Below are 15,717 nucleotides of genomic sequence, written 5' to 3' on the forward strand. Positions count from 1 at the left end.
ACCTCAAATGACCGCCTAGCCTAAGAAACACTGATGTGCACTCCTCAAGTACCCTGCTACTCAAGTAGCTGCTCAATTTATGTAGTGCATCTCTGACCTACCAAAGAAAGTCCTACAAATCCTCACACAATAATGCAGGTCTGGAAATCTGCAGCCGAGACCGTCACAGAGTCGACGAACCCTGACGGTTGAGGCCCTCTGTTTGGCTCCTAACCAAAGAACCCTGATCAACTCTGAGAACGACACTGCAAATTGCGAGCTCTGCTCGCACCCTGCACGTGGGGCCAGCAGTCTTCACCACCTCTGCCAGCCGCTTGTACGAACTAAATATCGCCTCAGAACCAATGTGAAAGGCATTGTCGGTGCCGATGTGAGCCGCAACTTGCAGACGACTGTACCCCGCATGCTCGATAGCCATAGGCGAGGCCACCTTCACGTCTCCGATGAGCCACCCTGGCAGACATACCGAGTGTACGTTGGCTTTCTATCCAGTTCTGAACGCTATCTGCCTAAGAGGCTCCGTAATGCACTTGACATCGGAGCTTCCGATAACCAGTACACTCCTCCACCGTTGTGCGTGCTCGGACCCTGCCGAAGGAGCGGCCACTTGTCCAGTCACAGGGTGAACAGGCGAGGCCAGGTGGCCAGTCTCCACATTGGCCCTCCACCTCGAGTGGTCCCACCAATACGATTATGACCCATCAATCCTCTTTTCCTATTCCATGACATTTGGTCTTTTATCAAACAGTAGATCTAAGTTTCTGTTTTGCTCTATTATTATTTTGAAATGGTTTTAATTAGGTTGGACAATGATGCAGACAATTTGTTTGTTACAAAAACACCAAAAATATAGCTACTTAATGTAGGAGTACTGCCGTTCTGCCACAACTCGCTTACTGCCTTTCCACACTGAAACTCCAACTTGGCCAGATTTTTTGATGTGACTAAGTAATATAATACTGAACTTCCCGTATGAACCATAATCAACAGTACAATCTGGCACAACACACGGGTGGAAGCATCCAATTTTCAACCAACTGCAGACTCTCTACTTGCTGCTGAAACTTGAGACTGCTGACTAGCTACCACCTCAGCTAATTCAGAAGAATTGCAATAATAAACTCATACTGTTGTCACAAGCAAGGAAAATGTTTTGTCACTCAGCACAGCTTAACCAACTGTGGTGCAAGATGATTACCAGTACAGCCAGAAGAAGGAATTGACTCAATTAAAAAAAAAAATATATATATATATATATATATATGAATATAATAGAGGGAAACATTCCACGTGGGAAAAATATATTTAAAAAGAAAGATGATGAGACTTACCAAACAAAAGCGCTGGCTGGTCGATAGACACACAAACAAACACAAACATACACACAAAATCTAGCTTTCGCAACCAACGGTTGCCTCGTCAGGAAAGAGGGAAGGAGAAGGAAAGACAAAAGGATATGGGTTTTAAGGGAGAGGGTAAGGAGTCATTCCAATCCCGGGAGCGGAAAGACTTACCTTAGGGGGAAAAAAGGACAGGTATACACTCGCACACACACACATATCCATCCATACATACAAGACACAAGCAGACTGTCTTGTCTTAATGTGTCTTGTATGTATGGATGGATATGTGTGTGTGTGCGAGTGTATACCTGTCCTTTTTTCCCCCTAAGGTAAGTCTTTCCGCTCCCGGGATTGGAATGACTCCTTACCCTCTCCCTTAAAACCCATATCCTTTTGTCTTTCCTTCTCCTTCCCTCTTTCCTGACGAGGCAACCGTTGGTTGCGAAAGCTAGATTTTGTGTGTATGTTTGTGTTTGTTTGTGTGTCTATCGACCAGCCAGCGCTTTTTTTATATATATATATATATATATATATATATATATATATATATATATATATATATATATATATATATATATATATATATATATTTGTGATATGTGAGTATATAAGATGCTCACTATGTCATGAAACAAAAATGAGTACACATATCCAGTCATCAGAAGCCCTGCAGGCCACACGCTGCTTCCACAAACTGCCTGCATTTCCTTCCATTTTGTGGCCAGCTCCTCCAGGTGCCTTCAGTCCCCTGCACTGCCAGGTGCTCACCAGATCGTCCATTCGGCACTATCTCAGTGTTCCTGTGGGGCATCTGGTGTTTGGTTCCCCTTCGAGTGCTTTCTTCACCTGTCTTTCTTCTCGCATATTCTCTCTCCTCCTCCATTCTCCTTTGTTGAAGCTGGGTCCCCGTATCTTCCTCATTGTTCTTCTTTCAAATATCAACAGTTTTTCCTTGTGTCGTTTAGTCATGATACAGGCTTCTGAGACTTACATGACTACTAGGCATATCACTGTGTTATATATTCTTGCCTTAGTGTTTGTTGATTTTGATTTTGAGCTGAACATTTCCCTGAGGGTATATACGCATTTCATTCTCATTGCTAGTCTTTCCTTGACATTCATTTCTACACTGTTGTTGCTGGTAAACCGAGATCCCAAGTATTTGAAGTGATAAACTCTTGAACCTCATCCATCTGTCTCAAGCAATTTTTTTTGGCTTTTTGTATTCTTCCTAATTGCATGTACTCTACATTGTCTTGATTCACCTTCAGCCCAATCTTCTATGCATAGTTGTTCATTTTATTATACACTTCCTTAAACTCATAGTTTGATTCACCTATATCATCTGCATATGTGAGACAGTTGAAATTACTATCCATCTGCACTCCAGCCCACATCTGTTGTCATACAACAGAATGCATGAGAGAACATCCCCTTGTCTGAGACCTGTCTGTCTCAAATGTTTCTGATGTCACCCCTCGGAAACACTCTGCTGCCCTTGACCCACCCATACAAGTTTGCACATTTCTCATAAAGTCTCCGTGACACCTTGTATTTTAAAAAAGATCTACTAATATTTTTTCACAAGTTCTGATGAGAAATTATCCTCATAGATGTGGAATAAGTCAAAAAATGTGAACTAAGTAGAGCCCTATGGCACAACAGAGTTGTTGATGAGATGAGGAGTGCATTGGAGCTGGAACCAAAAGCTTTGTACTCACTAGGTGTACACCATATTAAAGCAAGGATCCTATATTGAGCACATAGCAGTGACAACAGTGAGTTAAAGTTTCAGTATACTACACGTGGTTTTTTATCTAGCAACATCCCTCTTTCTGCATACTAAACTGAAAGAAGGTACCAGTAGGTAGGACACACCCTGAAATATCAAGTAACAGTTGGTTTGGCAATGAAGGGAAGTATGGATGCGAAAAAAACTGTGGAAGGAGACCGAGGTTTAGCTACAGTAAACAGGTTCAAGTAGATGTAGTTTGCAGTCATAATACAGTAGCAAAGAGCCTTGCACAAGATAGACTACTGTGGAGAGTGCTGCATTAAAGCAGGCTTTGGACTGAAGACTGTTACAAAAAGTGCAGTGCTAGTGTTTCTACTGTGGAAGTGTAACTCCATTTGTATGTTGTGGAAATATAAACAGGTAATTTATGTAGTTCCTTATGCTTCTTTTGTTCAACTTTTCAGTTAATGTGTAACTGCTCTTCTTCTTTCTGTACAGGAATGTCTGCTAGAGGAAGAAACCACTTCCCCACATGACGCATCATACACAAAAAAAGAACCCGTAAGTAGTACCGACATACAAAAAATCCCATATACTTTAGTAATTCTGAGATATTTGTTGCTTGGTTGCATCATCAGGCAATAAACTCACAAACTGTCACGTGCAAGGAATAGCTGTTTGAAGTGACTCATAATGTTATGGGGAGAAATAAATGGTACGACATTTCAATTGCAACATTCTTTATAAAATGGACAACTTGCCAAGATATAAAACTATGTTTGATGAGCACTCAATCCAAATACCTTCTTGTTGTAAATAGTAACTTACCAACAGTCCCACAAGCATGCCACAGGATTCAACTTTTAGCTGTGGTTTGGCAGTGATTTTCTAAATTTTTTCCTTATTCTTTCATCCATTTATATTTATAACTGTTCTTACTAAACAAGGTAGCGCAGTGGTTATCACACTGAACTCGCATTAACGACGACGGCAGTTCAAAGCCACATTCGGCCACACTGATTTAGGTTTTCTGTGATTTCCCTAAATCACTTTAGGCAAATGCCAGGACGGTTCTTTTGAAAGGGCATGGCTGACTTCTTTGTTACTGTTCCTCTGTGAATTTTAGTCAGCTGTTTATAAGCACAATATGTCACACTGATTGTTAATAATGTTCCACACTGTCTGTTCACTTCTTCTCCGATGACAATAATTTCTGAAAGTAATACATCAGTTCTCCTGTTACGTATTTGGAACGTGAGATCAAGGAGATCAAATAGCCTGCTAGTTCCTGTAGCTCCAACTGATTTTAATAATTCCAAACGTACCACACTCACTGTTGCTAAATTCTTTAAGCTTGAATCATTTACTATTGCCACACTTCATTCACATTGCTGGTAACCTCCTCCTTCATCACAAACTTGCTCCTTTTCTCTCATCTGACTGTTAAGAAGCTGTTCTTCATTGTGCAGACATCCCAGGCATTTCTGCCATATACACTACTGGCCTTTAAAATTGCTTCACCAGGAAGATGACGTGCTACAGATGCGAAATTTAACCGACAGGGAGAAGGTGCTGTGATATGCAAATCATTAGCTTTTCAGAGCATTCACACAAGGTTGGCACCAGTGGTGACACCTACCGATTTCTCATACACAAACAGCAGTTGACCAGCGTTGCATGGTGAAAGGTTGTTGTGATGCCTCATGTAAGGAGGAGAAATGTGTACCATCACGTTTCCAACTTTGATAAAGGTCGGATTGTAGCCTATCGCGATTGCGGTTTATCGTATCACGACATTGCTGCTCACGTTGGTCGAGATCCAATGACTGTTAGCAGAATATGGAATCGGTGGGTTCAGGACGGAAATACAGAATGCCGTGCTGGACCTCAACGGCCTCTTATCACTAGCAGTCGAGATGACAGGCATCTTATCCGCATGGCTAACGGATCATGCAGCCTTGTCTCGATCCCTGAGTCAACAGATGGGAACGTTTGCAAGACAACAACCATCTACATGAACAGTTCCATGACGTTTGCAGCAGCATAGACTATCATCTCGGAGACCATGGCTGCGGTTACCCTAGACGCTTCATCACAGACAGGAGTGCCTGTGGTGGTGTACTCAACGACAAACCTGGGTGCACGAATGGCAAAACGTCACTCTTTCGGATGAATCCAGGTTCTGTTTACAGCATCATGATGGTCACATCCGTGTTTGGCGACATTGCAGTGAACACATCGCCATACTGGTGTATCACCCGGCGTGATGGTATGGGGTGCCATTGCTTACACATTTCTGTCACCTCTTGTTCGCATTGACGGCACTTCGAACAGTGGACGTTACGTTTCAGATGTGTTACGACCCGTGGCTCTAACCTTCATTCGATCCCTGTGAAACCCTACATTTCAGCAGGATAATGCACGACTGCTTGTTGCAGGTCCTGTACGGGCCTTTCTGGATACAGAAAATGTTCGACTGCTGCCCTGGCCAGCGCATTCTCCAGATCTCTCACCAAATGAAAACGTCTAATCAATGGTGGGCGAGGAACTGGCTCGTCACAATATGCCAGGGGCGGGCAGAAATCCTGCACATGTGCGGTGCACTTGCATGCGTGCAGTTAACAGGTGTTCCGCGTGCACACAGGGGCAAGCTAGCCACCCGCTTATCTCCCATCCCCACCATACCTTCTGTCCGCTCCTTCCTCTGTAATGCGTTTTGTTTCCTAGCTTGCTTTATTGAGTGAATGAATAAGGTTAGTAGGAGTGCTTGAAAGAAATCATGGTTTGAAAGAGTACCTATTACCTACGATAGGTTTTATTTAATTATCACAGGTGGAGTTTACAATATGTTTAATATCTGGAACAAAATTTCTACATACAGACAAACACAAACAGTTACGTAAATTTTCATCACTGATGTTTGCTCTTAACCGAGACTTATTAATTCAGCAAATGGTTTTCCAGCTCTCACTATATTAAGCGCAGCCTTATAACTTGCACATACCGCTGGGCTATTATTGTTGTTGCCCTGAAAACTTGAAAACAGTGCTCCATAAAATGTTAAATCAGTTAAATGGGAGACATGACGAGAGAAAGTCGCAGATATCTCGTGACAACAGCAACTACGACAAATTCAAATGGCTCTGAGCACTATGGGACTTAACTGCTGTGGTCATCAGTCCCCTAGAACTTAGAACTACTTAAACCTAACTAACCTAAGGGCATCACACACATCCATGCCCAAGGCAGGATTCGAACCTGTGACCATAGAGGTTGCGCGGTTCCAGACTGTAGTGCCTAGAACCGCTCGGCCACTCCGGCCGGCCAACTACGACAGATTCATCTGGTATCGTCAGATCACTCTTCTTAAGCTCAGTCAATTCCCCATCCGGTCAGAATCCGACAATAAATTGTACTCGTCCTTGTGAAATTTATTATAATGGCCTTCAATACTAAACTTCCGTTGGCCAGCGAGAATACTGCCACATATTAAACATTTCGAATGTTCACGTTTTTGCACAAAGAAAAAATGATTCTCCCATTACTTTTTAAAAGATAGCAAATCTCCACTTCTCCGTTTCTTGAAATACAATGTTCACTACATAGTGCTCACTTCGCATCAATGTCCGCAGCTTAGCCTGGCACTACACTGCCGCAACCTGCTGGCTGTCTCCACAGCCCCGGTCGACGCCTGCACGCGAGCAGCACACGTGCAGCGCTGTGCGCTCATGAGCCACGTGCAACGTTTCCCCGCCCCTGCAATATGCCAATCACTACTTTTGATGAACTGTGGTATCAAGTTGAAGCTGCATGGGCAGCTGCACCTGTATACGCCATCCAAGCTCTTTTTGACTTAATGCCCAGGCATATCAAGGCCGTTATTACTGCCAGAGGTGGTTGTTCTGAGAACTGATTTCTCTGGATCCCTGCACCCAAATTGTGTGAAAATGTAATCACATGTCAGTTCTAGTATAATATATTTGTCCAATCAATACCCGTTTATCATCTGCATTTCTTCTTGGTGTAGCAATTTTAATGGCCAGTAGTGTATCAGCCTTTTCTTCTGCATGTAACATAAGCTATCCTTCTGCACTTCTTGGGATAATGGCTTCACTTTGTACCTCTGCAAAATTGTGTGCAACGACAGGCTTACAATTATTGAACTATATGAAATAAAATTGTCATAACTTCTGAATGGTTTGCATTAGGACGTTCAAACTGTACAGTTGTCTACGAGGCATGGTGGGAATTAGTATGCCCATATGCGTATGCCTTAAGCACCCTTTTATTTGGATGGGTTCATCAGTAAGTAAAATTGGCACATTTGGGGGTCTGAGGACCGGCATTTCACAATCGAGAAGTCTCTTCACCCTCAACGGATAACTGTGTGGTGTGCAATGTCCAGTCACGGAATGGTGTGATATTCCTTGATGGCACAGTGACTACCAATTGCTACACGAAGGTTTTGGAAGATGATTTTATCCCCATTATCCAGAGTGACCCTGATTTTGACAAGATGTGGTTCATGCAAGATGGAGCTCGACCCCATCAAAGCAGAAGATTGGTTGATGTCCTGGAGGAGCATTTCGGGGACCACATTCTGGCTCTGGGATACCCAGAGGCCACTGGGATGGGCATCAATTGGCTGCCATATTCTCCAGATCTGAACACATTCAACTTCTTTTTTGTGGGTTATATTAAAGACAAGGTGTACAGCAGTAACCCCAAAACCATTGCTGAGCTTTGAAAACAGCCACCCAAGAGGTCATCAGGAGCATCGATGTTCTGGAACTTCAGCGGGTCATGCAGAATTCCGCTATTTGTCTGCGCCACATCATCACCTATGCTGGCAGGCATAACGAACATGTCATAACCTAAATCCGAATATCTGTAGTGATGTTTACATGTTGAATAAATTGTGTGCAAGCTGTAGCTTGTAACTAATTCATTTATTTTCATATAGTTCAATAATTGTCACCCTGTATCTTGTATACAGCACTATTTATTTTACAAATTCTTTACGTGCTTTTGCTTCTTTGCAGTCCCAGTTAAATTAATTTTTAGGCATCTTGTAGTTCTGGGTTTTTATATCAACATCCCCCTCATTTTTATCAATCAGGGAGTTGGAGTATTCTTCAATGTTGCATTTCATTCATTCATTACTGAACTGCCCACAATGATATTACACTAATTGGTAACCCATATAAAGGAACATTAAAGTGAAATGAAATGAAATTCCTGTGGCGAAGGCCTCCTGGTGGGTAGACCTGATCACCTGGTGCAATTCTTTCGATGTGACGCCACTTTGGCAACTTGGGCATCGATGAGAATGAAATGATTATGATAAAGACAACACAGACACCCAGTCCCCAGAGACAATCTCCAACCCAGCTGGGAATCGAACCCGGGCCCCTGGCGTGACAAGCCAGTGCGACATCGACTCAGCTGTGGTGGTGGACACTAAAGGAACATTTGAACGTAAAGTTCAGTATTTCTGCTTTTCCTCTGCTGCTCTCAGTTTCATTCAGTTCTTGTCTCGTTCATGAGTGTCTAATCACTAACTTGGGTAGCTGTAATGGCCTTTACGTGCAACCAGGATTTCTCAATCTAAAAGATTTGTGAGATATCTTCTGATAATATTCTGCTATGGTAGTCGTTGAAAGTTTCACACATTGCCCGCTTTACAGCTAAACATGTTTCAAGTAGCATCATTCTATCTGTATACCTCTCTTTTGCTTACATCCACTATAGTTACTTGTGTGCCAAGCTGGGTCCTAACCATCATGAACTGTTCTATTAGGTACATACCTGTCAAGTGCATGGTCAGCTATTCTTGTAAATCTGAGTCACAGTTCTTTTACATGCTGCTCTCCAGAGCTAAATGTTTCGAGTTCCTTATTGAAATACAACACTACTACCTCTTTACCTGGTTTGCCCACACATAAATCCTACCATTTGTTTTAATTGCACCTTATGCTTTGGCAGTCATTGTTGCTAAGACTACCACATGGTCATTGATACCATTTTCTAGGTGACATCCTCAAAGAGGTCAGGCCTGTTTGTTGTAAATCTATTTGCATCATGTGTGGGTTTCCCAACCATGTGTTTTAGGTAGTTTTCAGAGAAGGTATTTGGTAATGTTTCACTGGACATCTAGCCATGCCCACCTTTATAAAACTATAAATATTACAAATGAGTATTGGAAGATTAATCTCCTCTGATGATGACAGTATAACCGAGAAGCTTCTGTTCTAGAAAACTGAGATTCTCTGTAAGGTTTTTGGTTACGTTTGGGGATGAGTCTGGTGCTCCACAGAAGGATAGAAGGATCGAACTGTAAGCTTATGCACACCCTTAGTACTGAGTCTTGCCCAAACGATCTCACATACAGACTGAATTTCTGTCTCAATGGGTTTGAGTTTCTTGTCCACTGTGATAAATACACTACCTCCATTTTCTGTTGTTGTTGTTGTTGTTGTTGTTGTCTTCAGTCCTGAGACTGGTTTGATGCAGCTCTCCATGCTACTCGATCCTGTGCAAGCTTCATCTCCTCCCGTCATTAGCGAATCCTTTTGATATACACTTTAATTTCCCACAAAAATTTCAGTGATCTGAATTTTCAGATTTCAACTGGCCGGCTGTATCTAGAATTATCATTATCTAGACTAGATGGAGGCTCACGGAATCAAAACATGTCTTATGTGCACACCATGCACAGTCAGCTACCTGGGTAGCACCCTCGGATGTGTAGTGCCCACCTGAGCCTTTTAGGGTGGGGCCAGCCAAGGCGTGCCAAACTTTATGTGTGGAGCATGTGCGATCCAAGGCCCTTGTTGCTAAATTTGCAGGCCTAGAGCAATAAAGAAATAAGTGGTATGAATAGTAAAATTTCTGAAGTAGCACGTGTTATTCATTGTCAATTGCAACATTTCAGTGGAAATGAACGAAGAGTGTGGAGATTTCCTATGGTATGGGATGATTTTTCGATTTAAAAGTCGCTATTGTTGAATTTATGAAGGAAAAAGGAGAGCAGGAACGAAAATTAGAATATCCTATATGGATTGCAGACTTTACATTTTAAGTGGACTTTGAGTGCACACTGTCTGCAGTAAAACATTGCAAAGTAACTTCTTTCTGATTTGATGGGGATGCGTTTAAAAGATAATTGCATTGTAGAAGGGACACATACTCGCAAAGACAGTCCAGTTACCTAATCTCACTAGCCTGTAAGTGAATGCGAAGTTTCAAGAATTCACTGTGGCATTGAGAGTATTAAAGGGATGGTTCTGCAAAGGTTTCTGGACACTGCCAATCTTACATCTGAATTCGAGTTGTTTTCAAGACCTTTTGCTGTTTCATTTGAGAGCGCCATTGTGCACGGGCAGATTACCTGACTGACCTGCAATGTAATTAAAGTTTTACTGGCAAATTTTCTTAAGTTAAAACTGTCCAGAACGCCTACATTGCTTTCCCCAAGAAGAGTTTCCAGGTCTCCACAATGTGGTTGTGAAAGGTCTGCAATGTTTCTATCGACATATTTGTGTGAAAGATGTTTGTAGGGTTCCATACCTCAGTCGGTAAAAATGGAAGCCTTATATGATCACTTTGTTGTCTGTCTGTATCTTAAAATCATTTTTTTTCCAGGAATGATTAGAGGTATCAAGCTGTAATTTATGTCACATACTGAAGTATACGGTCACTTGGTGGTGTAAAAAATTGAAGCTTCTTAGTCAATGCAATCAAAAGATATGGCTATTTGTGTCACATTCTTTGATACTTGCAAACTTACACGTCAAAAGCTGTGGGGTACTTCCCATTGTCCTAGAATCATGCAATTAGTAAGAAGCAAGGTTCGCGATCCAACCAAAGAAAAAACCCATAAACTGTAAATCTGTAATTATATCACTTGAAAATTTATTTTTATTCTTTGCTGTCTCACACTCTGTCTATTCGTCTGTTTGTTAAGACCCCTCTATCTCAGGAACGGGCAGATGAACCAAATTTATGTCACATACTATGGTCTGTAGACCCTTGGTGGTGTATTAAATGTAAGCTCCTAAACCAGTACAACCAAAAGATATAGTCATTTATGTCACACATTTTGACACACTCAAATTCTCATCAAAACCTTTAGGGTACTTCACGTTAGCCTGGAAGCACAAAATTTGACAAGAAGCAAGGTATCATAGTACAAGTGTAAGTCACGATTACATGGCAGCTTGAGTGTGAAACTGTGAAATTGTCTGCAGCTGTTCATATGCTGACATTTTGTACCAGATGAAAATTATATTAAGTCTTCAGTGACGCAAAAATACTTAAATAATACTCAAAATTTATTTTGTTTGTGATGTATGTTGTATGTGAAATATAAATCCAGATTGTATGCAGTGCAATTCTACTGCCATTGAAGTGCAGTGCATCCGCAGTTTTCCCCTCTTCTGCCTCCTCGCACTTGGGTAGAGTGGTGGGGTATGATGTGATGGTGGGGGAAACGTGCAGTGAGGCTGAGCGCTTTGGCACTTGTGCCCGGGCACAGCCTGTGAGCTGAAATCTTGGATGCTCCTGATTTAGGGAAACTCTACAGTTCTCAACCCTATGACACAAATCTAGTAGGTTGCAGCCTAGATTACAACATCGCCTTACACTTGACTCAAATCCAGGGGTATGATGAGTTACTGGGCAGTGCTGCAGATTTTGAGCTTTGTAGGAACTCTACGAGCCGGGCTAATCTTCTCGATCTATCCTGCCAGTCACTGGAATGATCCAGGTAAGATTTTGGAGCCCAAGTGACATGCTGTTTGTTCCAACATGTACCCAGTTAGTAGCCTTTTTATACGAAGTGTATTAACCTTAACCTGGATTTTGAGTGACCTATTTACGGCGTTTTAACATTATGGAGCTATTGTAATTTATTTACTTTGATTTTTAATAGCCAGTGAATGTTTGAAAAGTATGTGAAGTATATTATGAGACATTATTACAAGGCTTGTGCTGTGTAGGTGTACAGGAAAATTCTTAAATTTCTCATTCTTTCCCCCACTCCCCTATTTCATAGAGCAGAGGTATTTGTGTGAGGCAGAAATTTTTATGTATAATGTTGTTAAGTTATTAGCTTTTATTGTGCTGAATATGGTTGTTTGCCTGTCTGTGTTTCATTTTGAACTTTGATTTAACTAACATTAATCATCATCTTCCATCCATGATTAGGCCTAAAACCTGTTCCAGTTTTATGAATCACACCATTTCTTGTACAGTCAACCTGCAAAGGTTTCCCAAGGAGTATCATTTTGGGTTGCGTGACTTTTTCTATCCTATCTTCATATTGGTGTCAACATGAATTATCAGCTGACGCATAGTGTCGTGCTTGCTTCACTTTGTTCCAGCCTTGCATTATTCGGTACATTATGTTGGAGATGACATCCTCTGGCATTTCTTGCAAGTGACATTTCAGCTGTCTGGATAAACACTGTTTTATTAATTTTACAAATTTCCCATGTTTCATTGACTTACAAGAGCAACTGATCTGTCGTTATCACCACCACCACCACCACCACCACCACCACCATCATCATCATCATCATTATTGTTATTAATGTCCTTAATCCTTTCAGGTGCTCCAAAATGACGTGGAGTCGACAAGCTATGGCAGTGAACCAGAAAGGTATTGTACAACAATTCATATTAGTTGTTTTTAATTTTGTGTACTATTGTTTTCGTATCCAGATTCTTGTACAGGCAGTGCACGATGAATGCTACAAAAATTCCCCCTTTTTCTTGCTTTCCTTCTTATGTTCTTTAATTTACCCTCATGTCAGCACCTTTTGAATAATTTCTGTTGGCGAACAGTTTATTCCTTGCGAATTTTCAGTGTACCTGTGTACCAGTGTAACAAGTTGTGTAAAATTAAGCTTAAATCTCTCTGTTACTGGATATGACTTTTCGCAATTATATTATAAATGCAGGTGCTATCCAGGAAGTAACGTATGTCGGACTGTTAATAAAATAGTGGAACTGTGGGACAAAATTTATTGGAAAAACTTAAAAACTACCAGTACCACTGTGTATTTCTTCTGCATGTAGTCACCATCGAAATTTGAGTTTACCAAATTCCCTCTGCATGATGTTCTGCTGTCAGAGACTGCAGTCTCCCTCTAATGGTATCTTGAAGTTGTTTTTCTGAGTCAAAGTGTGTGGAGACAAGCCGCTTTCCCTTGTTCATGAAAAGACAGAATTTACTAGGAACCAAGACTGTTCTGTAGAGAGACAAGCCACTTTCCCTTGTGCATGAAAAGACATAATTTACTAGGAACCAATACTGTTCTGTAGAGAGGATGTTCAAAAAGTACCATTTGAACTAATTCATGTAATTCTTGTGTTCAGTGGGCAGTGTGGGGCATTTCATTGTTGTATAAAAGTCACCTAGAGTCAAGAGTTGGTGCTTGCTTTGAATTTAGGGTCATTTATTTAAATGTCACTGATTGCATATCAGTTTGATCTTAGTTCAGTAAGAGAACCCAGTTTATGAACTCGTTATGTTGTATAACACTAAACTTGCATCAGCTGAATTAGTGCGAGATATGCATGGCAACACCACTAAATTTGGTATTGACTTGGTTATCGCACTTCGACAGCAGATGTTAATTGTAGATAGTAGGTACACAGTATTTATAATTTGTAAGTTCCTGGTGGTATAGATGGAGGAAAATAAATGGAAGAAACTTCTTAGACTTCTTCAGGAAACTGATCTACAGCCCAAAAACATTGAAACAGTCAGATATCTGTATGAAGTTGTCTGATATCTGTAAATCAAATGAAGATAAACAATATACACACATCAAAACAAGTATTGCATCAGCCCAGTTTCCAGAACTCCTGAAGATAGACGTCGAGTGTGGATATTGTATCACAGGCACAGTCCCTTTGACTGTTCAGAGATGTCACTAAACCTGAGCAGCACCTGTTAGACGGAGGGCGTCCAACAGCCGTCCAGTTCCAGTCATTCCACCAGGAAGGAGGTACACATCTCGTGTTGTCTGTTGTTCAGTCATGCCTAGACGACGGTCAGTACTGCGGTTCGATCATGTGCACATTGTTACTTTGTGCCAGGAAGGGCTCTCAACAAGGGAAGTGTCCTGGCGTTTCGGAGTGAACCAAGGTGATGTTTTTCGGACATGGAGGAGATACAGAGAGGCAGGGACTGTCGATGACATGCCTCGCTCAGGCCGCCCAAGGGCTACTACTGCAGGGGATGACCGCTGTCAATTATGGCCCGGAGGAACCCTAACGGCAATGCCATCATGTTGAATAATGCTTTTCGTGCAGCAACAGGACGTCATGTTACGACTCAAACTGTGCGCAATATGTTGCATGATATGCAACTTCACTCTCGTCGTCCATGGCGAGGTCCATCTTTGGAACCACGACACCATGCAGCATGGTACAGATGGGCCCAACAACATGCCAAATGGACCACTCAGGACTGGCATCACGATCTCTTCACTGATGAATGTCGCATATGCCTTCAACTAGACAATGGTCGGAGATGTATTTGGAGGCATTCCAGTCAGGCTGAACGCCTTAGACACATTGTCCAGCGAGTGCAGCAAGGTGGAGGTTCCCTGAGTTTTGGGGTGGCATTATGTGGGGCTGACGTACACTGTTGGTGGTCACAGAAGGCGCCGTAATGGCTGTACGATACGTGAATGCCATCCTCCGACCAATAGTGGAACCACCATATTGGCAGCTTATTGACGAGGCATTCGTCTTTCATGGACGAGAATTCGCGCCCCCATCGTGCATATCTTGTGAATGACTTCCTTCAGGATAACGACATAGCTCGACTAGAGTGGCTAGCATGTTCTCCAGACATGAACCCCATCAAACATGCCTGGGATAGATTGGAAAGGGCTGTGTATGGACGACGTGACCCACCAACCATTCTGAGGGATCTACGCCGAATCTTCGTTAAGGAGTGGGACAATATGGACCAACAGTACCTTGATGAACTTGTGGAGGGTATGCGACGATACAGGCGTGCATCAATGCGAGAGGACGTGCTACTGACTATTAGAGGTACCGGTGTGTACAGCAATCTGGACCACCACCTCTGAAGGTCTCGCTGTATGGTGGTACGACATGCAATGTGTGGTGTTCATGAGCAATAAAAAGGGCGTAAATGATGTTTATGTCGATCTCTAGTCCAGTTTTCTGTTCAGGTTCCGGAACTCTCGGTAAAGACGCGATGCAAAACTTTTTTTTTTTTTTTTTTTTTTTTTACACGAACGGGTGTGCGGCGTACTTTGTACACGCGTGAAGAGTAGCCGTCTTCGCCTCACCAAGAGAAACGTGTATGAGCAAAAGCGTAGTTTAATCTTAGTTTAATTAAACTACGTTAAAATGAACTTATATGAGCGAAATCACTTTAATTAAACAATTATAAAATAAATTTTCATTATATCACCCTGGTCCCGCGTTCAAGTATTACGCCACAGTAGTGACACACTCGATGCGATATGCAGCGCAGTTGCATCAAATCACAGCCAACCGGTTATCCGATTGCTGATTATCTTGTAGACAACTGCCTCGTTGTGGGTTTGTGCCGCTAGCTCGGGACCTGAGTCGTCGTCTTGTACGGGTCTG

At 42.1% G+C, this 15,717-nt stretch overlaps 1 protein-coding gene across 1 annotated transcript in view; it reads left to right on the top strand.

Moving 5' to 3' along the window:
• The window catches only part of LOC126106292 (zinc finger protein 570-like), a 154,685-nt gene that overhangs the window by 55,752 nt on the left and 83,216 nt on the right, over positions 1-15,717 (top strand). The window contains exons 6-7 of the mRNA XM_049912512.1: positions 3,577-3,639; positions 12,690-12,739. Of these exons, the coding sequence (XP_049768469.1) occupies positions 3,577-3,639; positions 12,690-12,739 (113 nt within the window). The remainder of the gene's footprint in view (positions 1-3,576; positions 3,640-12,689; positions 12,740-15,717) is intronic.

The sequence above is a fragment of the Schistocerca cancellata genome, chromosome 10, assembly GCF_023864275.1.
Source record: "Schistocerca cancellata isolate TAMUIC-IGC-003103 chromosome 10, iqSchCanc2.1, whole genome shotgun sequence".
NCBI classification, from domain to species: Eukaryota; Metazoa; Arthropoda; class Insecta; order Orthoptera; family Acrididae; genus Schistocerca; species Schistocerca cancellata.